Below are 26,925 nucleotides of genomic sequence, written 5' to 3'. Positions count from 1 at the left end.
TGGTTTGTGTGTGTGCGTGTGTTTTTAAATCGGTTTCTTAAATAATGATTTTTGTCCCCTATACTTGTGTATTACAGCAGCCTGGCATTTAGAAGCACGTTTTATGGGATATACTTGGTGATAGATTTTTGGGGAGTTAGATGTTCAATCTGCTTTGTCTCTGTCTTGGCAAATGTCTCCTAAATCAATCACAATGACCACCAACTCCAGAATCGTTGCTCCGTTCCATACATCCACTTCTTAAACTTGGCATCTGAAAGGAAAATAATGAAAGTAAATGGAATGTGATGTCTCTGTCAATTCGTTAGAAATATTGGCGTCATCTCAGAAATACATTGCTCTTCACAGTAAGATGGAATAAGGTTAAATATTTCTCTCACTGAAGATTTTCTTTTTCTAAGCTGTGGCCCAAGTAGAAATCAGCTAAGTTTGAAACTAGGGTGGTTGGCTGCAACCACTTTCTCTCTCAGTAAAACAATAGCTAATGCGTTAACATTTTTTGAAGCATTGAGTAGCAATAACCTTTGCACTCTGTCCCCGCAAACGTGACACCTAGTTGCCACAAATTTTACTCTCTGTCCACCTAACATTATTCCAACTATATATTTACACACAAAAATATCTGTGTGACTTGCATTTTATTAATTGCATTGTTACAGGAGAATTAAACTTCCCTGTCGCTCGTAGGAGCGAGGTATAGGTTCTTAGGAAATGGCTGAAAGAATTTTCAGAAGCCCCGACGGGCGGATGGGAGGTGGAAGAAGGCTTTATTTGGTGAAGTTATGTCTCTCAGGCTCCAAAGCCCCCTGCCCCTTAAGCCAGTCCTGGAAAAGGTGCAGCTGAGGCTCCAGCAGAGCCAGAAGCAAGGCCATGTCCAGAGCTTCCCTTCCACGTTATAGCCGGTGTGGCTCAGCACCCACACTCATGAAAGCCCATTGGTCCCTGTGGGGAGCAGCCCCACACGGCTGTGAGCCCCTGCCACAGGAGTCACAGGACCCAGCATGTGAGAGAGAAGAACGAGAGCTTGGATTGTTTAAGTGTATTCAGGTTTCATGTGCTTGCAGTGGCCATGCCCATTCTGACCACTAATTTGTTTCGGGGTGTGACCGGCAGATAGGCAGGCACCTTTCCACATCACTCAGACCTTACCTTACTGGGCATGGTCCCTTCCCCCATCACTCAGTGGGGAGCAGACTTGGAGAGTGTCAGATGCAGCTTTTGGGCAAAGCTGTGTAAATGGCATGCCTGCCTCTAGTCTTCCCTTTCCTCCTTTCCTGTGAAGTAATAACCAGGTTATTACAACAGCATCCATGTGATAGTTGTTTTTTAATGTAATAAATTCTAAGCGTATCCTTTCGATTGACATGTTTTCACCACCTTCATGCTAAATGAAGAATTTTTATCAAATAATACGTTTGGAGGTTTAGGGGTGTTAGTTTTCTGAGTTTCCTCACTTTTTCTGAACAGTTTAAAATGTAGACATAGCCGTAGGAATAGATTTAGAATCAGCCAACACTCAATTTCTGCTCATTCATTTAAGGTAATGAGGTAACATACCTTGCTTTTATAGAAGTATACTAGAGTAAATGAATTTTCTGTTGCCTCTACTTAAAAATCAATTCGGTGCTTTTCCAAAGCGACATTTGATTTCTTAGAAACAGTTTGCGCCATTGTCATTATTGTAATGAGGAGTTAACTAACTTGAAAAGAAAGATAATAGTCCTCAAATTTCTTTTCTACCCCATGGATTATGACCGCAACATTGAGATAGGGAGTATAAAACTTCATTAAAATGGCTAAATAGACTTTGTCATAGCTAACCTTATTAGACAATCTTTTATCATTAGCTCTCATATTGAGTTGTTTGAACGTCTGTATCACAAGTAAGGCATATATTTATAGCTTCTGTAAGGTTCCAGAATAAATAATTTTATGTTGCTGAAGCCTTATTTTACGTGCTAAAGTTCTTTAAAAATTACCTCCATAGAATGTAATGCATGGGAGTCTAGTTTTAATGATCTCAATGGGGAAGAAATAGTTTTAAGATATAAGATGTAACTCAAATGCAGATCCCTGTGGGTTTCTAAATTTAGATTGCTGCATAGGACAGATGCATTGGAATTAAATTTGCATTAGAATCCAATAGTTTAAAATGCATCTGCTTCCGGCAAGTTCAGACCTGGAAAGCTGAGCCATCCACTATCAACTGACTCAAGAAAATAAAAAGAAAATGTCAGCAGAAATAGTTTGAGTCTATAAATCATAGTCTAGCTAAAATAATTTACATTCCACTTCCATCAAATCTTTTTAAATCCGAAGGTAAGACTTAGTCCACTTCAAGTGGAAGTATTTTCTTGGGACTTGATGATAGTCTTTGGTTATTCACTGTAGATAGAGTAGGAATGTCCTGACTTTTTCTCATGTTACTATTTGGTACTGAGAAAACCAATTGATAAGTTTCTGTTAGCTCTCTGTTTCATACAGGAATCTGTGGAAAATATAGAGGATTATCTTTTCCCACAAGGAACAGAAAAGCTAAATATATGAAGACTGTTTAAAAATAAATGTAAATACAAACACAAGATGCTATAGGTGACTACTGTAGGCCAGGATGCGTATTTTTATGCAGAGCTTTCAGGCACAGAAAGGTGATTCAGCTCCAAGGTCATTGACATCCTTCCTAACACTGCATGTCTCTTGGTCAAGGAAGTATCTCCTGTGTAATTTTTCTTGTATGTCTTGATCTTCCATTATAAGACTCTATCTCATTCCTTTGCTCACTAAAAGTACCCGTTGAGTAAACTTTTTAAAAATATAAATGAATAAAACACTTTGTAATTGAGGAAGTTTCAGACAAAATTTCACTGGACTGCTCTCTCACTTTTATCTGGGTAGTAAGGGCATGTTTTCTAAGGGAAATTAGCAGTGTATTATTACAGAGACCACAGTGTGTACTTCTCAGTCTCTTGCTTTGAATGCTTCCTGAGCCATTAAGAATGGGAGCCTAGAAGAGGTTACTAATTGGGTTGACACAGGGGTAGGGTCACTGAATTCTATTTTGGATGTGTTGGGTTTTACTTGTCTGTGAAGTGTGTCCAGGGGTAGATGTCTGGAAGGGACCTAAGGAAGCAATGGAGCTCATTGCATGGGACATGGTTTTTGCCTTGGGAGAACACTAGATCATGCTGCTTACTTATTACAGAACATTAGAAAGCTGAATATAGAGTTACCATCATTTGCATGTAAGGGATGGGTGTATCAAGAGAGGCCCATGGTATGTGAAGGAACAATTAGAAAGCTTTCAAGAAAACAAAGACAGAGCAGTGTCACAGAAATCATCAAAGGAGTAAGTTATAGATAAAGAGTGCAGTGTAAAATGGTACATGAGTTCAGGAAAGGCACCCAGATATTTATTATTGTGGTAGTCGTGGTGATCATAATTGTGATGATTACTTAGAAGTGTCTCAGTATAAAAGACAGGATTCTGTGTTAGATATTAAGAGACCTGAACTGTGATTCTAGTACACTTGCCTTCTAAACTACATAACCTTTGTGAGCCACAATTTTCTCATTTATAAAATGAGATTGTTTGGCTCAGTGGAAAGAGCATCTGCCTGTGGACTGAAGGGTGCCAGGTTCAATTCTGGTCAAGGGCACATGCCCAATTGCTGGTGCGATCCCCATTAGGAAGTGTGTAGGAGGCACCTGATCAATGATTCTCATCATTGATGTTTCTATCCCTCTCTCCCTCTCCCTTCCTCTCTGAAATCAATAAAAATATCTATATATATATAAAAGCCTGAGCAACCGTTACAACTGAACAACCAGAACAACCGGTCGACCAGTAGCTATGACGTGCACTGACTACCAGGGGGCAGACGCTCAACACAGGAGCTGCCCCCTGATGCTCAGTGTGCTCCCACAGCCAACCTCCCACGGCCCCTCCCCCTATCCAGCCAGCTGGCCCCCATCTGTCCCTGGTGTTAAACTATTCATAGAGACCTGCTTCTGGGTCAGGGTTTCATACGTAGCAGAGCAGCTCCCTCCCTGCTATCTATTGAAAGTCAGCCCTTGACACAAGGGTCTGCCTCACTCCCATCCTCTCCCTTCCCCAGGGGCTGCCTGCCCACCGCAGTGGTGGCGTGGTGGCGAGGGAAGGCGGAGAACTGCACGGTGGCGAGGCACCAATGGCAGCGTCGGTGTCCAGCATCCATTCCTTCTGCACCCAGCCCAGCAACTGTTGCCTCGTCTCCCGACCCAGCCAGGACCTTTGGGTTTCAGGCTGGGATAGGGAACCAGGGGTGGGTGGCAGCAGACGTGGCCCCTTTCCCAGGGGGGCCAAGGGCCGGCTCCCTCCTTGGGGCTGGCAGCCAACCTCCCGTGGTCCCTCCCCCTCCCCACCCCATACACAAATTCGTGCACTGGGCCTCTAATATTTAAATAAAAATAAGATGAGATTGTGTTACCTGTACTCCCTACTTCAGAAAGTTGCATGCAAATCACATGACATAAAATACATGAACATTTGAAAAGTCTAAAATGTATACTAGTTTTATATCATGTTTATTTTTTTCTTGATCTTCCAGTTGTATTAAAACATGTCTTCAAGTCTTTTAACTGGAAACTATGCATGAATATTTTAAAATTGTATAACCTTAACACTAAGAAATTGCTAAAGTTTCAAGTCCTGATATGGTGTCCCACTCTGCATCTTTTGTGGACACCATCTAATATGTGGGCCACAGCAACCTGCAGGACAAGTGTGATTTTTCCTGTTTTATAGGAAAAGCAGGAGTTGACATCATAATGACAGCGTCATGGCTACTTGGCTTCATTGTTCTTTCTGTCCACTGCACTTCAGGTCCCAGGCAGGCAGCTGATCACTGTCTGGATTTCCAGGAAAAAGTTTTAGATTGGAGATATAGTGATACAGTTATACATGATAAATTTATGGAGATAGAGTGATAAATTTATGCAAATACGAATTTGGTGTTCTTACCAAAAAGTGTTTTCTAATAAAATTAGTTGAAAAGACTCCTACGCATGGGATAATCACAGTACTGCATATGAAATATAGTTTATGTTAAATACGCTACCTTAGCCATTTTGCCCTGTTACTTTTACCTGTTTCGTGTTGACAGGAATTTCTCGATCAACTTAAAAATTCTTTGAGTCCTTTGTCAGAATTCTGGTAGAGGTTGCCCTCTTTACCTGTGTATTTGCATTCTTATATGAGTGCTGTTGAAAAGAAATATGAGGCAAGCTGATGATGTAATTTTAAGTTGCTTCGGATCCACATTAATACCTATGTATATAGTGACCTTAATTTTACTAGTATATTTCATTTAAACTCACATATCCAAAATATTATCATTTCAACATGTAATTAATATTGCAAAATCGGGAGATTTTTTTTAACTGTTTTGAACTGTCTTCAAAATCTGTAAGTATATTTTATCTCGATTGAGACTCGCCATGTGTTAAGTGCTAATGGGACAGTATAGGCAGGCCTATGTATTACTGATATAAATAGATCCAGTTGTTGGATCTGCAACTTATCCGACACACCCCTGATAATGTGCTATTCCCAGAAATTAACCATCAGCTTCTTAATGATAGGAAATAAGTTATTTATAATATCAAAACTGAAAGTATAGAAAAGTTTTTATTCTGTTCCAAATAAATGAAAATGTATCTCACTTACAAAAACAATGTACTTTACAGAGAGAAATGCCCTGGAAAGTATCAAAGAGGGAGCCCTGAAAATCAAAGAAGAACCATCTAAAATACTGTCTGGAAATAAATTTCAAGATCGGCACTGTGTTTTACGAGATGGATATCTGATTCTTTACAAGGACCTGAAGGTATTTGCATATGTAGTATCTGACTATGTACACGTTTCTGTGTAGGTATTTACATTCTTATCTTATACTTTTTTCAGCCCTCTCTCTTGGAAGTCAAGGCCCGTAGTAAATAAAATAAAATAAAATGCAGAGTAGTTTGAGGATTCCTCTCAGCCACTGGACTTGCCATTAATGCACTCAGGAAGGCAGTGAAAACTCCACATGTGGCCTTTATGAGCACCTCACATTTTTTAGGGCAGGGGGATGACTTAAGTCCTAAAGAAAAGTCTTATATGTGTTACTTCAACGAGCATATTAGTCAGCATCTCAGTCAATAAAATCGACCGGGAGAGTGTGTCATGCCCTAAGGCAAAAGTGGCTTGAGTTTAGCTAATGGAAATTAATAAATGCAAATTAAAACTCTGATATACTATTTTACTCTTTAAGTTGACTAAAATGACTAAAATTGTAAGAGTGACAACACCTAATGTGGACAAGGATGTTGGTCAACGAAAACTCTCATAAATTGCTGACGGAGGGGTATGGTCACCATCACTGTGTAGAAATGTTGGACAGTTGTTAGATAAGGTTATTAGAGCATCTACCCCTGGACCCAGCAGTTCTGTTCCTGGTTATTATGTCCATAAAGGTGTTTGTTCAGGAATGTTCATAAGCAGCTTTATTCATAAAAGCTGCAACCTGGAAAGATTCCAAGTGACTGTCAATATAAGAATGATAAGTTCATACAATGGGATCCTATTCAGCAGTAAAATAGTGAATACTCATGCATGCAGCAACCTGGATGCATCTTGAAATCCTTGTGGAGTAGAAGAAGCTTCACACAAAACACTACCATCTGAGTCTGTCTGTAAGAATTCTAAGATCGGGCAAAACCGTGAATGGTGATAGAAAGTAGAAAGTGTTTGCTGAGGTGACAAGAAAGATTGTAGGTTCGATTCCCGGTAGGGCACATTTCTGGATTGTGGGCTCCACTCCCAGTAGGGGGAGTGCAGAAGGCAGCCGATCGTTTCACTCTTAATCAATGTCTCCCATTTCTCTCTCTCTCTCCTTCTCCCTTCTTCTTTCTCTAAATATCAATTAAAAATCTTTTAAAAAAATATTCTCTATCTAGTTTTCAGTGGTGGTCACATGGGTATTTGCAGTATCATCTCTAATTCCTTGAGATTCTGGTAATACCCATGCAATTATTTTAAATGCTAAATGACAGCAGGACCTGGAGATACTTTTTTATTTTGAATTGTACAAGTCACTTGAGGTAAACATTGCTTGCATACTACTGTAAGGGTGTGGCACTTCACTATGTTGTTTTGGTGATGAACAAAGAAAGAACAGGGTAGTCATATCTGTTAATATGTTCTGAAGAGAGGATAGTTAGCCCTATTTTGGGGAAGTAGCTGTTGAGCTCTCCACACCTTTAAATCCTCTTCCTCTGTTTCTCCAGAGAAGCCTCCATGTGTGGCCTTAAATAAATCATACGTTCCAATTTTGTGTAGACATCTCATACTCACTTTTAAAGACAGTGGGATGTCCAGGCATGGGGGCTAGTAGGCCAGCACTGAAGTCTGCAGCCCTTATCCCTCCATTCAGAGGTCTGTCTTATCTTCCCTACTTGAACTCCCACTTCGCCATTCCATCTGATAGACCCAGCAAGGGAGTCTGTGCAGGTACCAAGATATCGTTTGTTATTCTTCTTCAGATTTTTTTTTTTTTCAGTAGAAGAAGGGTGGAGTTTGCAGAAGTAAGCCACATAAGAATTTGGGGTTAGTGAGCCGAACGCCAGATTTCAAGGTTCATGAACTTGGGTTTATATTTGTGAGAGCAAATGTTAAAAACCACAGCTGACTTTTAAGTCTTCTAGGTTGAATTTTATCTGGTTTTCTTCAGGGCCTCACCCACCTTAGTCTTTTTTAGACGGAGTTCCTTCATCCTTGTCCTTCTGTATACTTATGTTTATTAAGAGTCATTTTGTAGTTGGATGGCAAATTAGCGAATTTAAAAATCAACCTGAAGTTTTTAGCCTCAATAAGGAACTGATACTCCATTTCTAGAAAACTAGCCATAAAGGAAAATATATGCAAAATATATATGTTACTAAATTATCTACTATGATTATAAGAGCAAACATTTAATAATAGTGACTAAGAGAAAATCCACCCTGTAAATTCCAGGCCTTAGCATCTCTGCCACAGAGGCCATTGGTAACCAAAGCATAATTTTTGATCTTCCTGCTTACTTTTTCTGCTATATTCTCCTAACCTGTGTTATCCGTGGAAACCAAGTTTTTATTTTATAAACATACTAGAGGCCCGATGCACGAATTCATGCACAGATGGGGTCCGGCCGGCCAGCAGGCCCGTGGGGAGGGGCCGCCGGAGGTTGGCTGGCCAGCCTCACCCCTGATTAAGGTGGGGGAGCCGATCATAGGTGTGGCTGGCTTCGGGGAGAGGCCTGAAGAAGACCCACTGAGCTTTGGCCAGGCAGACTCAGAGCTGGTATCTCTGTGTGTGCATTAGACACAGCCTGGCACTCGCCTTTGTCTGTTGGTCAAATCCATTACATTGAAAAACTTGTTCCCCTTCTTTTCTTTGGGCCCTTATAACACATACAGGCCAATTGGAAGACGCAGGCCCAGTGGCAGAGCCAGGCCCCACAATCATGCTGAATTTAGGCCTAACACAACTGGGTAGCAATCTCCACGGAACCAGAACACACTGTTTTAAAGTCTTAATTCTCCCCTAAAATGTGCCCAGCTACTCCTCTTTAGCTGGGATAGACTGAACTAAGGAACCAAAGACTGAGTTTCCTTTGAGGTGGGATCCACCAGGAGCCGGCTGGTGGCAAGACCCCTCAGGCGGCTGCCTTCCCCCCAAGCTCGGTGTGCTCTGAGCCAGTCCGTTTCTGGCGGTGGCAGGTCCTGGGCTGCTGTCGGGCGGCAGGTCCACAGGGTTTCTCTCCGCCGCCTTCCTGGCCTCCGGAGCAGTACCCTCTGGCCCAGCGCACCAGGCGGCTGTCACTAGAGCCGGGAATCGAAGAGCGAAGGAGCCGGCCCACGCAGAGAGGGACCCACAGGTGGCCAGGCAGCGCCCCCCACCCTGCTTCTCAGTCTCGCTCACGTGGATCGGGCCAAAGCCTGTTCCCTGAGACTGGCGCCATGTGGGGAAGGTCGCAGCAGGGAGAGGGGTGCTCTGACCTGCCAGCCTGGTGATGATCATCTCAGTGCCCAGCTGCTTGAATTCGTCCCACAGAGCCTTCATCTCAAGCTGCACACTCATGCTGGCCACCTTCGCATTCTTCTTTACCAGCACCTTCGCGGCCGCGCAGCTGGCCCCGGGGCCCTTGGGCTCCGCAGCGGTGCTGGTGGTGGCCCCTGCGGCCAGTGTGTCATAGCACCCGGTCGTTCTGCCTTAATGGTTGCTGGGCTTTTATTATATAGATTTTCCACCCTTTTCAAAGGTGGCTGCTTTGATAAAGAGCAGATTTCATAGTAAGAGTTTAAGTTTTATAGAACTTGTACTGAGTTGAGCTACATATTTGTCAAGTGGGCTTTTATGCATTGTCTTAGGATCCTAATAACTTATTTATATTGCTATTTCAGTGAAGCAGGGTGTTCTAAATTTATAATAATAGCTATAATTCCCTGCATGCTTTCTACATTCCAGTTACTAGACTAAAACCTTATAGGCATTTTTCTCATTTAATCTGTGTAATAACCCTTCATAGTAACTCTACTTTCTCATGTAATCATCATAATGACCCTATGAGATAGTCAATATTGTTATTATCCCTGTTTACAAGCAAGAAATAAGGCCCTAGCCAGTTTGGCCCAGTGGATAGAGAATATCGGCCCTGAGACTGAAGGGTCCTGGGTTAGATTCCAGGTAAGGGCGTGTATCACAGTTGCAGTCTAGATTCCTGGCCCTGGCTGGGGCTCCTGGGGGAGGCAGCCGATCTATGTGTCTGTCTCTCTTTCACATCGATGTTTCTCTCTGTCTCCCCCTTCCCCACTTCCACTCTCTCTAAAAAATCAATGGAAAAATATCCTCAGGTCAGGATTATAGGAAAAAGAGCTGAGAGAAGTACATGAGGCCACAAACTAATAAGTAGCAAGACAGATTTGCACCTAGGTCTCTGTGACCCTCACACCCGTGCTCTCAGCTATAAATGCTGTCTGCCTAACAGTTTGAAACGAGATTTCCTGGGGAATACTTAGGGTATAGGGACTGCTTGTGTTAATTACTTCGATGGCTATTATCTTTATAAAATCTATTGCAGGTTATGCAAGGATAACTCATAAAATTTGTGTGATTTGATATGAAGGTTTTAAATGAAAGTATAAGGATTCAAGTTTTGCTTCTGTCAGGCAACTTTCCTGATGTTCTGTGTTCAAGGATTAACATTTTAAAAATATTAATCACAAATAAATATGCCAGAATGTGTATGGAGAATGTGTAATTGATCTAAAGCAAATGTATATAAATTCTTTTTTATAGTCTATTTTCATGAATTTAATGTTCATTAAGATGGATATTTGAGATAGTTAAGTATGTGCCCATATAGCTTCACAATATGTTTTCTATAATTCTGAAACCCAAAAACCAACACGATTTTGCCTCAGCTCAGGCTGCTGTAAGAAAGTCCTGTACATGGACCAGGTGGCTGATAGACAACAGGCATTGGTTTCTCACAGTTCTGGAGGCTGGATGTGAGATCAGGGGGCCAGCCGGGTCAGGTCTGGTGAGGCCCTCGTCCAGGCTATGGACTGCCAACTTGGATCCCCACTTGGTGGAAGGAGTGCGAGCCAGCTCGCTGGCCTCTTTATAAGGGCACTGATGCATTCATGTGGCTCTACCTTCATGACTTAATTACCTCCCAGGGGCCCCCCCTTCAAATACTATCACACTGGGGATTAGATTTCAACATAGGCAGTTGGGGGTAGAGGGGGATACAAGCATTGTCTATAACAATATTTATAGCCTTTATTTATTGCACACTATATGAAATATCATGCATTGTAATGTGGAAATATGAATATATTTGAATAAAGGGTGCTGCCCCAAGCAACACTAGTAGTGTGGTGGAGTTATATAACATATTGCATATGCATTGTATTGTATTTTTAAAATATGAAAAAATGAAAAATTATCAATTCTGATATACATCTGGTTCCAGCTGTTTTGAATAAGAGATTATTATGTGTGTGTTTAAATATACATACATAAACAGACATATATATCCAAACTTATCTATTTAAATTTACAACATTTTAATCAAAGCAATCTTCATTTACTAAGAGCTGGTATTACATTCATAAAGCATTGGAGAAACTAAGCAATTCTAAACCAAATCTCCATTCAAGGCAAATAACAAGGATATTTGTAAAGTCTGTTCAATTACATACTATTTTGTTTTCCTTACAGAGTAGCAAACATGACAAAATGTTTCCTCTCAGTTCAATGAAGTTTTATCTTGGAGTGAGAAAGAGAGTGAAACCTCCAACCAGGTAAAGCTTGAAAGGGAAGGGTGGCTGAAAACGTTCTGGGAATGTATGTCTGTTCAAGGAATGAGGATCGGAGGCATTGGTCTAACTTTATAAACTGCGCTTTAGGCAAGTTTCTGAAGATGCCAGATCCAGGGAACGTGTGTGGGTAGCTGAGGAGGGAGGCCGTTCCCCTAAAGGCAGCTCCTGGATGAGTGCATGTCCCCTTCGTAGAACAAGAAATCCCAGGAGCCCTGTCTGCTGGGAAACACCTGGGTTTGTCCGCATCCTACCCCTTGCTCAATCAAGGCCGGGGAACACAAGGAATGTTCCAGGCAAGTCTGCCCACAGGAAGACAGCTGCCCTCAGCCTGGCTCTCTAATTTGCCCTTTTTGCTTTGCCAAATTTGGTAGTAAATCCACAGCACGTGGATGGACCCCTCCTACACATTCTGTTCCTCTTTAACACTTGAATCAACCCAGCATTCAGTGTACACTGTGCCTACTTTCTTTTAATCCTCACCTGAGGATATGTTCAGTGATTTTAGGAAAGGGGACAGAGAGAAAGGAACATTGATGCGAGAGAGAAACATCAATCGGTTGCCTCCTGCACATGCCCCTACCCGGGATCGAAACAGCAACCTATGTACGTATGTGACATGATTGGGAATTGTACTGCAGCCTTTTTTGGTGTAAGGGACGACGCTCCAACCAACTGAGCCACCTGGCTGGGGCCATACTGTACTTTCTTATCAGAAATTACTTTGATTTAACTAATTAATGTTTCTACTTATACACCTAATCTCATGAAACTTCATTTTAATGAACTGTCTATGGTTTGTGAGTCTGAAAACATTCTCACTTTTGCCTCCATGCTTAATTTATAAGCCCAATACAATTACCTGTGTTGCAATTGGCATATTTTTCAAATTCTCACACTATCAGCGGGTCAGTATGAATATTATCTTATTTTGGCCATTTTTCTAGACATCCGCTTTTCCTCAGCCAAGGCTATCTTCTGAGAGATTTCCCCCACTGCTCCATGACATCAGGAGGCTCCTTCCCTCCGTCTCCCCCCGCATGTTTAAATGTGTAGCCAAGTCCCTCAACAGTTATCATTTACCTCCAGATAAATCACACCCATGGCGTCTTCACTGTGGGTGCCAATTCTGTTATGCATTTCCACCATTAAGTGTCACCTCCTTAGCACCCCATCTTGTTTCCTGGTAAAGTTGGTCATTTTGAATATGTTTGTGTTTTTCCCCCATGTGGTGCAGTTGGGGATTGACAGCGTATTCTGAAAAACATCAGTGGTAAGTTCCGGCTGGCAGTTTGGGGATCTGGTGTATCGATATAACTTCAGTAAACGGATAATGTTGTGACTTGGCAGATAGATCTATAGACAGGAAGTCTTTCGCCTAAGCGAAGGTAAAATCTCTACTAAACAGAGTCTAGGAAGAGGAAACTATATTTGCTTTCAGAGTTTAGGTCCATTCCAGTCCCGTGTATCCTAATTGCCAGTGCCTCTTAAGAGCAGCTTTATCTGATTTCTTCCTAGCTACTGTTGAGTGTGGGATCCTGGCTCTTATGGGATAAGCAGGCAACATTCAGTTTTAAGTAAGGGAGAAGAACCAGCTTCAAACTCAGCTAGAAAGGAAAATCTTGGTTTCAAACATGTTCTTTACATGTATGTACTTGATTCCACTGATGTCAACGGATCAAGCCACTTTCCCAAAAGGTTATACGAGATGTCTCAGATCTGCTGTTAAGAAAATAAGCACACATTTTTCTTCTTAAGCTGGGAGTTTCTAGGGGAAAAGGTGTCTTACCAAGTCTTGCACTTGAAAAAGCAAGTGAGGTTGACCTTTCCAAAAATATTGCTGATCATTGTTCAGCAATTATCAAAACCTTAGCTATATTTTGTTTAAAATAGCATATGTACACTATTATCCTGACATCGTACACTAAGCAACCTGTACTGAAATACTCCCATTTTGAGTGCATTAAGCCATCAGTCAGAGAAACCAAAGAGATTTCTGATCACTTACTTACCAGATACACTGGAGAATAGACTTTTTTATCTATATAGTCATACATCTTGCTTTGCAGGCACCTATGTTGTGACAGTTTACAAACCCAGATGGAGTGGATGGCCAGTGTCTTCCTTGCCCAGGTAAGATATCTGTTTCCAGTTGTCCAGGAAAGCGTAATGATGGTGTATGGGAAATGGCGGTGGTTTTGTTTAACGTTTGAGTTTTACGCATATACTTTTATTTACTCTCGTATGTATTTTTAATATATAAGCATCCGGATTTATCCCTTACTCTTTGAAAGAGAGTTTACTCTCTTCGTAGAGTCTTTTTGCCAGCCCAACAACTCTGCAGCCTAGGGGAGGTGTGTTGCTTCAAGATGACAGGATAGCCCTAACCAGTTTGGCTCAGTGGATGGAGCGTCGGCCTGTGGACTGAGGAGTCCCGAGTTCGATTCCGGTCAAGGGCATCTACCTTGGTTGCGGGCACATCCCCAGTGGGGGGTGTTCAGGAGGCAACTGATCGATGTTTCTCATCGATGTTTCTAACTCTCTAACCCTCTCTGTAAAAAATCAGTAAAATATATTAAAATAAAAACAAGATGACAGGATAAGAAAGGGCCTTGTGGAAGCGGCCACCCTACCAGAGCCCCACAGGACCCTCCTCTCCCCACCCTGCCTGTCCACAGATATGGACAGGAGCCTACATTTCTTTAATACTTGTTATTTGCTAGAAACTTCAAAGAGTTAATATGTGTGTTCCTTGCAACAAACTATGCATGGCGATTCTTAATGATGAAGAAATAGATGAACAAAGGTTCCATCCTTTGCATAGGACCATATATTTAGTTAGTGGTTGAAACCCAGAGCCAAACACGTACACTCCATTCCCCATTCAGTCTCCTTCCTGGAGGAGGGCTCACTTTTGGGGGGAAGGTTTCAGTAGTCCCATTAGTATATTTGGTCGTCCCCCCACCCCTCCAGCCCTGTCTGGCTGAATTCCAGCATTGCTTCGCACAAGAGCATTGAAATTCACGGTCACGATTAAGTTGCCACTCTTTATTACCGAGGATGTACTTCCCCATTTCTCTTACTAGAGAAGTTAATCCACCCCCCAAATCTGGTCATTTTCTCTGTTCCTTTAATTTATTATCCTCTCCAGTGGTTAATTAAACACTGTTCTCAGCCTGACGCTATTACTACCTGGGAATACATTTGCAGAAAAAGACTCGTTGCTAACTTTTTTTTAGAGACTTTTCTTCTTTTGGGGGGACTTTTTAATAATTCAGATATTCAAGTCCTACTTTGAAAGACTGGATTTGAAGTATTTTACTGAAATTGGAACTATAGAGTCAAAAACTGTTACGCTGTGTCTTTGTGGTGCAACTAAATTGATTTTTTGTTTTTATAATTGAAGTCAATCCATCCTGTAGTTTGAAAATCAAAGTATGAACAGCCAGGATGCTGCTCTCAGAGTGAAGTTATTTTCCCCTGCCTCGCCTATCCTGTGTGGTCTCAGCCCGGTTACCTTTCTTTGTCCATTCCACGTTTCAACACAAAGATCCTTTGGGATTTAAGGTTTTAGTGGGTCACCTCCATAGAGAAACAGACAAGAACTTAGCAGATGTTAAAAATACACACACACACACACACACACACAATAGTAAGTGTCCCTCCAATTTACATTCATTGAAAAAATAGCATTGGTTACTTTGTTGAAACCGTACTCTCAAGGGTCAGAGATGTAAGCAGGAGGAATGCCTCTGTGGGTGAGGATGGCAGCTCTGACTAGGGTGGATCTGCTCAGATGTTCAGATTCAAGAATACTGGAAGGCAGAGCCAATAAGGCTTTTCACATTAATTGGCTATACCAGTTTGAGAGGATTAGAATCTTAGTTTTTTGGCCTTGGGCAACAGGCAGATGTAAGTGACATTATCAGAGACAGAGGGGGGAAAAAGGGAGAGTTCTGTTCTGGCCACATGGAATTTGAGTTACCTTTTAGACATATACGTGGGTATGCTGGATAGCAGGTTGGATATAAGGATGAAAAACTCAGGCAGAAGGTTGGGGCTGAAATGTAAATTTTGGGGAAGTCAGTATTTAGATTTTATTGAAAACCATGAGTTTGGGTGAGATCTGAGAGAGAGAATGAGAGAGGGGATTGCATTGGAGAGAGAAAGAGATGGCAGACAAGCCCTGGAACATTCTAAATTTAAATGCCATATATATATATATATATATATATATATATATATGTAAAACAGCAAAAGAAATGAGAAGGGTTGAGGAAGGAGGAAAATGTAGGTGATTGCTACAGAATATTCTATCAAGGAATTTGCCATGTAGATAAATGAGGCTGTGACTAGATAGAAACAAGGAGTCGAGGTAGGTTTGGGGCTATTGATTTATCTTTAAAATGGGAGAGTGTATACTTTGCCTCTGTGCTGATGCAGACAATCCAGTAATTGCAAGAAAAGTTAATTTCTTTAGGAAGAGGGTGATGATTAAACCAGCAGAGGCCCTGGGCAGATGTGAAGCAATGTAAGTGCCCATTGGTTCATCATTGCTGGAAAAATCAGCAGCAGCACAGTGTGGCACATTTGTCCTCAAATTCCTGACTATGTATTCTGGCCACTGAGCAATTATAGATATGACTGGAGAAAAGTTATTTAAGCAGAGCAGTACTGATTGAAGAGAAGGGAGCCTCGCTTACATGGCTGTGAACACAGAGGAGATTGGTACATTTCATGATGGGGAAAATGAACATCTTGAATGATTATTAATAATCTTAAAAATTAAATCAGCATGGCCACTCCACTGGGGGATATTAGAAGTGCGGGGAAGAGTAAAAGATGAGATTTCTTCAGAGAGGGAGAAAACCAGTTGCACGGTAGTCAGGTAATGCTGCGTGCTCACTTGAAATTTAAAGTTAATTTAAGATGAGATGCATCTCCAGAGTGATCTAATTTATTTTCCTCCATCCGTCCATAGGTACCCTTAGAGTAAGCAGAATTGGGTTTAGGTTCAGGGCTTAGCCACGCACATGTGAGGGGGGGAGAAAGAGCACAGGACTTGAAGGAGTTGATAAGGAGGTGAGTATACTCTTTGGCCATGAAACTGAGGCCAGGCTGTGAAGGAAGTGGGGAAAATGAGCAAAGTGGAATGGATTGAAGGTCTTAAGGAGCCTAAGAATGCTTCTAGTGAATGAAACTAAATGAAGTGAGCTGGAAAGATACGAGGTCAAGGTCAGAAGTGAGAGGCAAACCCCGTGTTCCCTGCAGCATCATTCACCCTAGCCAAGGTGTGGAAAACAGCCAAAGTGTCTGTTGGCAGATGGATGAGTAGGTCAAGAGAATGTGGTGAACATGCACAATGGATATTATTCAACTTTTTTAAAAAAGAGAAATACCATCCTGTGCAACAACATGGGTTAACCTGGAGGGTTTCATGCCAAGTGAAATAAGCTAGACTGAGAAAGACAAATACTGCATGGTATCACTTACCTGTGGAATCTTAAAAAACACCACACAACTCAAACTCAAAAACAGAGAGCGGAAAAGTGGTTGCTGGAGTGAAGGGAAGGGGGGGTAGAAGAGAGGTTGGTCAAAGGATACATAACTTGCAGTTATAAGATGAATAAGGCCTGATGATTTAATGTATAACATGGTGACAGTAGTTGATAAAACAGAATTGTATAATTAACATTTGCTTAGAGAATAGAACTTAGATTTTCTTAAACACACACACACACACACACACACACACACGGTAAATATGTGAGGTGATGGATGTATTAACTCATTGGGGGGAATTCTTTCACAACACATGCTTATATCAGATCATCATGTATACCTTAAAATATTTTACAATTTTATTTGTCAGTTATACCTCCGTAAAGCTGTGGGGAAAGAAACTAGAAAGTGGGAGACAAATGAAGGTTTTGGGATGTGATCATTGGTTATAATAATGGAAGTATGATCTCAGCTATATGGTCTATGCGGGAGAACATTGGAAGTCACTTATACATAACTGGAAGTATCAGAACACATTGCTTAGATCTAATGATTCCTGCTGTTGGGAAAAATACCTCTTGGGTCATTCAGTGAGACCTAATGAGGCAGCATCCAGAGCATTGTTTGCCATGTCAGGAAAAGAAATGGTGTTTGAAAACTGCATTTGCTCTGAGGTTCCTCAGAATGCCATTTAATGCATGCACTATACACCAGTGAGTAAAAGCGTAAGCATACTTCATAGGATTGCCCACTTCCTTCCCAGCCAGTTTTCTCCCAGCTTTACACGTTGGGAACATCCCGCGTGTATAGCATCAACATTATTTCATCAAGTGTGGGACCGTGACATAGAAATGTTATGAAGCTTGTCACTTTCCCTCTGATGAAAATATTGCAGACATCTACTGCGTTTGGTTTGTTGAACCAAGGCAAATACTTCCTTAACACATGGCGGACGGATCACGAGAATTCTCGCTTCATATTACACAGTGTCTTACATGGCATCATACTTTAAAAAGGTATTAGTTTGTAAGAAGATGTAATAAATAACTTCAAAATGCAATGGGTATTTGATTTTAAAGCGTGCCTTTAACATTGATGTAAAATGTTTTTGTACTCGTTTAATAGAAACTTATCTGGCCACTGGGTAAAGCTAGCAATAAAACTACTGGTCTGCAATGTGTTAAAATTCAAGGACAGACCTTATGCATATACACTAAGTCTGGTAATAAGTAGGACCTACACTGTAGGATGACTGAGGATGAAAGGCGATACGTTAAAATACTAATTGCAACATAAGAACAAGACTCTGTTGAGTCTTAAGAGTAGTGGAAAATAAGAGTAGGCATTCAGCTATATAGCTTACCAAATGTTTTTCATTTCACCGTAACATCTGTAAGCTGCTCATTTTATAGTTGCTGTTCTGTATTTCTTTCATAGATTGTTGTCTGAAAATCAATTTGCTTTTCCCAACATCTGACAAGTGAATCTACCCTGAGGAGTGGAAAAATCTTTAAAGATTTTTCTTTTATCTGCGTATCTCAAGGATTTATCAGTAAAGAGCTTCTATTTTTACCTGTGGATATTTCTCCCAGTTGCAAAATTAACTTTTTCCCAGTCATATCTACAACTGCTGGGTGGCAAGAATATGTAGTCAATAATTTGAGAACAAATGTGCCACACTCTCTGTTGTACAATGATTTTCAGTATAAATGTCTGTGTACAAGGTAACATTTCTCTGGAACTCAATTAGATGAAAAAGTAACATTTTAAAAAGGTCGTACATTAAGGCTAATTTTTCTGGTGACGTGCCTAAGGTAGACTTGGGCTACATAAGGTCAATTTATTATGTTTACACTGAAGTCCTCTGGTGGAGAGAAGAAACGTGAACGCATAGTTACGTTGATTACAGGGCCGAGAAGTGTAGACAAGTATATTCTTTTTCTCCCACGAAGAGATGTGCCAGTTTCTAAAATATTTCACCCCTTGCCCTGACCAGTTTGGTTCAGTGGATAGAGCGTTGGTCTGTGGACTGAAGGGTCCCAGGTTCGATTCCGGCCAAGGGCATGTACCTTGGTTGCGGGCACATCCCCAGTAGGAGGTGTGCAGGAGGCAGCTGATTGATATTTCTCTCTTATCAATGTTTCTAACTCTCTATCCCTCTCCCTTCCTCTCTGTAAAAAATCAATAAAATATATTTAAAAATTTATTTTAAAAAAAGGAATATTTCACCCCTTTTGGTTTGGTAAGTAGTATTGAACGCATGTATTTGAGACCTAGAAATTGAACTGAGAACTCAAAGCTCAGTTCACTTAAGAGTTTTACATCCTTTGGCGATGCAGCGATGACATTCTCATAGGAAGCAGGTCACTGTATGTGTGTGTGTGAAAAGCGAGCCAAGTGGCTCTGTCACAGGGTGTACACCACAGGATAACGTCACACACCAACGGCAAGAAATTGTGTTTCCACAGCATGAAAATGATATACGGCCACCCGCTGGAAAGCAACGAAAACGCTCTATAACCAAAAACCCCAAAATCGGAGGCTTGCCTCTCATTCCCATCCAGCAGGAGAAAAATGCCACCCAAGCCTGGAGAAATATCGAGGTAGGTCAGGATTTTATTTCGTTTATGTTAATTCTAGCATTTGTTTTCTTCGGTCTGACTGTGATTGAGTGCACTCATTAATTCATTGGCTTCAAAAAATCAGGAATAATATCTTTGTAAAGCATAAGAAAAATCACATCCGTCAAGAAAACATGAGAAATTCTATGGCATGTTTTAGAAGTTTTGTGTTTGTTTTTTTTTTTAACTTCTTTGAAATGATTAGTGTAATGATGCCATTGACTGTTAAATATGCACAATACCACCTGTTTGCTTATCCCTAAAGTAGCCGAGCCATTTTAAATACGTGTACAGAAGCTCTGGTGGTAAAATCACAGTCTCAAATTAGTCTTAGAGGTTGACTTCTAACAACCTGAGAATGAGCCCATAGCAGCAGATGTCTGCTGGAGCCCTGGTCACTAGACTTTCTAGTGACATATTCAAGCAGTGGTTTGGGAACCGATGGGGTGTCCCAGTTAATTTAAGGAGCTGCAAGACCTCTGAGCATCAAAAAAGATTTGGCATTCTTTTTCCTGAAAGCCGCGATCTGTTCCCCTTCTCACCTTGAGGTGCAGGGAGAGCAGAAGTGGCATCAACCTGAGCTTGAAGTGCAGGCTCTTCAGGAAAGAGTGGAGGCTGTGTACACTCAAAACGCCCTGCTCTGGGGCTAATGCACATTTCAGTGCCTCCATTGAGTCCCTCAGAGCAGAAAGAAACGCATGTAAAAGATGTCCTTCTTCTTAGAGGCTGGGTTTGGAATTAAGCTGTTTGAATTTCTTGCTTTCCAAACAGAAATATCTTTTGAAAGGCTAAAGCCATTTTAACTTACTGATCAGATTTTAAGAAATAGTTGTCCATGCCTATCTCTCCTTGAACACTTATCTCATTAGAATATTCCTCTTCTCTAAAAAGATAAAAGCTTTGGAAACATTGGTTTATTACCTCTGTTGCCTACTTGGTCCTTCTGCACTAATGTAATCAAAGAGAAGAATAATCTTCCAAGAAATCATGAGCTTGTTTCTCCTGCCATTCTGGGTAATAAACTGCCCTACAAAACTATGGATTCCTTAGCTAATCTAGAAGCTTAACATTCCAAGGGCTGCATTTCCCAGAAACCAAGGTTGGGAGAGACAGGTTGAACAAGTGAAGCCAACCTAGGGAGTGAATATGCCCTATAGTGACCCCAGCTTGTCCTGACATTGTCTTAGGATCAATTACAGCCCAAAGCAAAAGCTATAGTATTAGTATTAAAATACATTAATCAGTACCAGTTAAGAATTGGGATGATAATTGAATATATAATTGTTATCTAATACAAAATTCAAAATTTCAGAGACAATGTTTTTAGCATACTTAAGACCAGGGAGCTGAACTAAAACACTGAAGATATTGTTAAAGGCTTTTAAAACAACTCCATGAAATATTAATAGAAAATTAATGAGTAGTTAAACCCAAGATTTTTTTGTAAATTTAAGTGAAGTGATTTGGTGACTCAACGTATAGGCAAAGAGTGCTTAAAAATATTCCAACTTTGGGGGAAAGTTGAAAGTTTAAAAAGCATTAAAACAAAATTAGTGAAAATTAAAAATTTTCCTATAAACTATAAACCTCCTAGAAAGAAAAACAAAAGATAGGCAGTTAACTCTGACATTGCTCTTAGTAATATTTTTTTGAAATATCTCCTTGGGCAAGGGAAATGAAAGAAAAAAACTAAACAAATGGGACTACATCAAACTAAAAAGGTTTTTCACAGCAAAGGAAACAAACAAAATGAATGAAACAACCTACTGAATAGAAGATATTTTCCAGTGTTACATCCAATAAGGGATTATTGTCCAAACTCATACAATTTAACACCAGAAAGAATCCAATTAAAAAATGGGCATAGGGCCCGCTGCTGCTGCTCAGTGGCTGAGCATCTACCCACGAACCAAGAGGTCATGGTTTGATTCCTGGTCCGGACACATGCCTGGGTTGTGGGGGCTCATTCCCAGTAGGGGGCGTGCAGAGGTAGCCAATCAATGGTGTTTCTCATCTGTGTTTCTATCTCTCTATCCCTCTCCCTTTCTATCTCTCTAAAAAAAAAATCAAAAACATTGAAAAAAATAAATACTTAAAAAATAAAAAATGGTCATAGAACCTGTATAGACATTTCTGCAAAGAAAACATACAGAAGGCTAACAGACATATGAAAAGATGCTAAACATCACTAATCATCAGGGAAATGCAAATTAAAATCATGAGATATCATCTCACACCTGCCAGAATGGCTGTCATCAATAAGTCAGCAAGTGTTGGCAAGGTTGTGGAGAAAAGGGAACCCTTGTGCTGTTGGTGGGATTGTAAATTGGTGCAGCCACTATGGAAAACAGTACAGAGGTTTCTCAAAAAAATTAAAAATAGAGCCACCTATGAGCCAATGATTCACATCTGGGCATTTATCTGAAGAAATCCAAAACACTAATTTGAAAGATATATACATCCCTGTATTGCAGCGTTATTTACAATAGCCAAGATATTGAAGCAACCTATGTGTCCATCAACAGACAAAAGGATAAAGAAGATGCAGTACATATAGATAATGGAACACTTATCTCATTAGTATTGAACACTATTACTCAGCCATAAAAAATGAGATCTTACTTGGTACAACATGGATGGGCTTGGAGGGTATGCAAAGGGAAGTAAGTCCGATAGAGAGAGACAAATACCATATGATGTCACTTACATGTGGACTCTAAAAGAAGCCTCACAAAATAAATGAACAAACAAAACAGAAACAAACTCATAGATACAGAGAAGAAATTGATGATTGCCAGTCAGGAAGGGAGCTGGGAAGATGCGTGAAGAAGAAGGGATTAGGAGTATTAAGTTGCCAGTTGATAAAAGCAGTCACAGGGATGTAACACACAGCATAGGAAATATACTCTATTATAATAACTGTAAGGTGCCAGGTGGGCACTAGACTTACCGGGGTGATCACTTCATACAGTATATTAAATGTCTAATCACTATGTTGTGCACCTGAAACCGTAATTGAGGGGAAACATTAAAAGGAAAGTGTACCTCTATACCATCGCAGGTATTGTGACAGTGAATTTCCATGCCTGTAGGTCCTTACAGTTTACTGAATGAACGTGTACTCTAACCTACTGGTGTTTTTAAAAATATTTCTGTGGAATTCTAATATTATGTGGGAGGAAAGATTTTACTAAATATTTTGGGAGGAAATTAAAATAAAAAACACAGAAAGAAGTTAAACAGATTTCTCTGTCATAATACTCCTCAGCGTCTTTAATATGCTGTTATCTTGAAGAGAGGCTGTGGTACAAAGAGCATTTCCCCAAACTCAGGGGCCACAGCGACTTCCTTTTCTCTGTGAGTATAACTAGAGATACACATACATGTGGCACATCCAAGCAAAAGGGAATCGGAAGAGGCAAGTTTGAAAAGACACTCGATGTAAATAACTACCCTGAAAGGCATCTTTGGAGTTCTGCATTAAATGCACGTTCAAATGAATTTCCATGGTCTTCATTTTAGTCCACATTGTAGCTCTCGGATCAGTATTTAAATTTAGGGAAGCCACTTGTGTCAAAATTAGAACCTAAATCCTAGAAATAAGCTGGGATATAAGAAGCATCAGCTTTTACGTGGAATGCGTTTTTCAAATGTAAATTGCCAACTCCAGCTTTCCCACGCGGTGTTTCATTTTACCCTAGAGCGCCAGGGGGGAGCTGGAGAAGCTGCGGGTCCACGAGAAGCGGGACCAGGAGCCTGGGGACAGCACCCTGAGGGACAGGGCCTCCATGGTGGCCCACTGCCTGGAGCACAGGGACGACAAACTGCGGCATCGAACCCGGAAGCATCGCAGCCTCTACTGTCTGGAGGACACAGAGGCCGAGACTGAGGTCTTTCATGGGCAGCAGAAAGGCCCTAAAGGCTCATCCAAGACCCTGGGCAAGACTGAGGACAGGAACGGCAGAGCCACTCTGGACGCTGACAATAAGCTGCCGTCCCAGGTCATCAGAGAACTCAGCGTGGTTCTACAGCGGTCAAGAACCCTTCCGAAAGAGTTACAGGGCGAGCAGATCTTGCAGAAAGAAATAAAATGACTTTCAGATTTTTTTTTAAAAGAACATTGCATACAATGTTTGTGTACAAATCAGAAAGCAAACTCTAATGGTTTGTAACATTTGTCTAGCTGTATGTACTCATTTGAAGAGCATTTGGGAATATATATATGTATATATGTGATAAGTGTAAGATTTAACTTTATTTTGGTCTGAACAAAGCTTGTACAGCTCACCTGTATTAACCGTGTGTAAAAAGTCCTTGGGTTACTTTGAGTGGCCAGCCTTTTGAAGTAGGTGTCTTTTAAGCAGTGTAATTTATGAGCACAAAGATCCAAGTGTACTGTATTGTATAAAATGCTGTTTAAACGAAGCCTATGAAACTATGTGTAACACATTTTGCACTTTGAGGAACCCTGTATATTAAGTGAGCACATGTTTTTAGGTTTACAGAGGGTCTACCTTAGGGAAAAGAAAGGGAAGTAAGTTGAAAATGGGGAGGGTTTATTTTAGTGGCTGCCTATCACACAACACCGGGGTTTTAAAAAGGGGCCAGAAGTTAACAAACATCCTAAAAACCGAGGAGGTTAGGGTGTATTCCAGTTCACTTTTGAGAAATGGCTTGTGAAGAAAATGTCTAGTGACTGAGTGTTTCCTAAGAGTCCGACTCAGCCAACAAACATGCCTGATGGCCCTGGCCACTCTTCGTTGGGGTGTGAGTGGACCAGCCACAGTCGACACTCACTACACTGCAGGCCCCTGCGGTGGCTGCTGAGAGGAAACTTACACTGCCCGGGAGGCGTGTGCACAGGGCCCCGCGTGGACGCCAATTGCACTGTGGCCGTGTCCAGGAGCGTGGTCTTGGTCTTCAAGAGTTCCTCGCCCTGGTTTTGGTACGAACACAATTCTTCATTGCAGCGTTTTGTTATTGTGTTTTTTTGTTATTGTTTTACTGTGTACGCCCCCTTCTTGTTACTTTTAAGTAAGGTGGTAACATGGTTCTCTGCACTGTCAGAATTAACTGGAAGTATGCAGCATGCGGCCATTTTGCAGCGGGAGGTAGGGGAACGAAGCCCTATCTATCTTGACATCCACTTCGGATCAGCTACTGAGTCCATGATTCCCCCAGGGCTTATAGTACTTATTATAGCTCATGGAAGGGGCAGCACTTTTCAGCAGTGTCTTTAGAATTCTATCAGGTCTGGCAAGTTTCCATGAAAACTTCTTTTATGAATGGATGCTTTATCCCTAGCGTTTCTTTTTACTCCCCTCTGCTTTTTGAGTATCTTGATCAGAATTTGTATACAAAGGACCGTACTTTGGTCGGTCTGATCACAGTACAGTGATATGCTGCCAAAGGCTCTGAGCTTCTTCACTGTAAAACACGTGTATTTGGCGGGGATAAAATTGTTTGCCCTGGATATGTGATATTTATTCTTTTAATCCAAATAGATTGGAATTTTTTTAAAGAAGAGAAAACTGCGGGTCAGTTTATAAAATAGATGGGCACTGCTGGGGAGCCTTTTGGTATTTTAGAAAAAAAATCCAAACTAAACAGTGATCCTAATAAGTGGTATTTATGTTATAAAGTGAGGCATATGAAAATTAATGTTGGACAACATTGGACAATGCGAACAGTATCTGGAGTGTACCTGTCCTTTCTGAATATTTTTGAAACTTGAGCTTCAAATCTAATAGCTTCTGTTTCCTGTACAATGCTCTCTGTTTTTCCAAGTGTAAGATAAGGGCTAATGATATCTCATATATTTTGAGTAAAAATTAAAATTGTTTTACAAGTGTAAACAATTTTAGAGTGTGACTGTCTCTATTTTCAGAGTTTAAAGTTGTCACAAATTAAGTAAAATATTGTCTTTCCTTTTTTCCCTTTTAAAAAAGTTGAGTTTAATATATATGTAAAACTAGCTCATTCATTTTTTCATGTACATCAATACAAATATTGTTCTATTTTTAAATGATGAATATATGCAGACCTGACACAAACAGAGTGATGTTACTTTAACTTTCATTTCTGTAGCCCTAAAAGTAATTGCTAGACACTGGAACAGCCGTATGATCCAGCAATTCCACTTTTGGTTATTCTTCTGAAGAATAACTACACAAAAAGATATATGGACCCCTGTGCTAATTGCAGCATTCTTTATAATAGCAAGATATGGAAACTACCTCAGTGTCCATTGATGGGTGATATATATACATATAATGGAATGCTATTCAGACATAAAAAATAATAAAATCTTGCCATTTGCAACAGCATGGATGGACATTGAGGACAGGCTAAGTGAAATAAATCAGAGAAAGACAAATACCTTAGGATATCACTTATATGGAGTATCTACAAACAAACCATAGAATACATTGCTAATTCCTAAAGGCAAGGGTTGGGAGTGGGCAAAAGTGAATAGGGTTAATAGGTAAGAACTTCTTTATTATTGTAAAATAAATAAAATAAGGAGATGTAATATAAAGCATGATGACTATCATTAACAATATTGTATTGCATATTTGAAAATTGCTAAGAGTAAATCTTAAAAGTCATTGCAAGAGAAATTATTGTGAATGGATAGAGATGTTAACTCGACTACTGTGGCATTTTGCAACATATACAAATATTGAATCATTATGTTATATACCTGAAGCTAATATAATGTTATATGTCACTTATCTCTCAGTGAAAACAAAACATACATACATACATACATACATACATACATACATACATAAATGTAACCTTCCCCAATTCAGCTCAGTCCCTAATTAGATCAATGTCATCAGCCTCTTCTCTGCCAAAAGATAAAAAAAGTGCATCCTCTCTAGAAAAAGATAATATTTTCTAGAATTTCAGCAAGTTTTTTCACTATCTGGCATTTAAAACCATTTAAAGAGACAGGAACCTGTGAATAACAACAACAACGAAAATGAAGGGGAAAAATATAAAATGAAAGAGATCTACAAGTGAACATGCTATTGGAATTATCAAACAAGGACTCAATGACAGCTATGATTAATATGATCAAGAAAAGTAGAGGGAAAATAAAATACAGGAAAAGTTGGATATTTCTGCCAGAGTATTAGAATCTAAAAAATGAAATGGAAATTCTAGAGCTGCGCATAGTAACCATCAGAGGAAAACAATGGAAAAGTGAAGAAGGAACTTTTAAAATTGGAGAATAAAGGAACACTGAATTTAAAGTAACAACAATATAATGATAGTGGCCTCTCACCATGGAAAAAAGTAAGCTGGCAGATATAAGGTCAAATATATCAAATGCAAAATAACTAAACACTAAAGTTAAAAGCAAACAAAACCTTATGTGTTTGCTGCTTCTAAGGACTCATCTATAATAATAAAA

At 40.3% G+C, this 26,925-nt stretch overlaps 1 protein-coding gene across 15 annotated transcripts in view; it reads left to right on the top strand.

Moving 5' to 3' along the window:
* The window catches only part of ARAP2 (ArfGAP with RhoGAP domain, ankyrin repeat and PH domain 2), a 205,291-nt gene that overhangs the window by 134,766 nt on the left and 43,600 nt on the right, over nucleotides 1–26,925 (top strand). For 7 of the 15 annotated variants that reach the window (XM_036330947.1, XM_036330956.1, XM_036330965.1 and 4 more), the window contains 6 exons: nucleotides 5,725–5,864; nucleotides 11,282–11,364; nucleotides 12,617–12,652; nucleotides 13,449–13,512; nucleotides 19,350–19,484; nucleotides 23,204–25,360. In XM_036330947.1, coding sequence (XP_036186840.1) covers nucleotides 5,725–5,864; nucleotides 11,282–11,364; nucleotides 12,617–12,652; nucleotides 13,449–13,512; nucleotides 19,350–19,484; nucleotides 23,204–23,596 — 851 coding nt within the window. In that variant the 3' untranslated portion in view covers nucleotides 23,597–25,360. Of the gene's footprint in view, nucleotides 1–77; nucleotides 230–5,724; nucleotides 5,865–11,281; nucleotides 11,365–12,616; nucleotides 12,653–13,448; nucleotides 13,513–19,349; nucleotides 19,485–23,203; nucleotides 25,361–26,925 lie in introns of those variants that run through there. The other 8 variants (XM_036330985.1, XM_036330996.1, XM_036330975.1 and 5 more) reach the window with 7 other exon arrangements.

This window comes from Myotis myotis, unplaced genomic scaffold (genome assembly GCF_014108235.1).
Source record: "Myotis myotis isolate mMyoMyo1 unplaced genomic scaffold, mMyoMyo1.p scaffold_m19_p_1, whole genome shotgun sequence".
Classification (NCBI taxonomy): domain Eukaryota; kingdom Metazoa; phylum Chordata; class Mammalia; order Chiroptera; family Vespertilionidae; genus Myotis; species Myotis myotis.
Note: the sequence above shows the minus strand (reverse complement) of the source record. Positions and strands in the feature narration are given on the sequence as shown.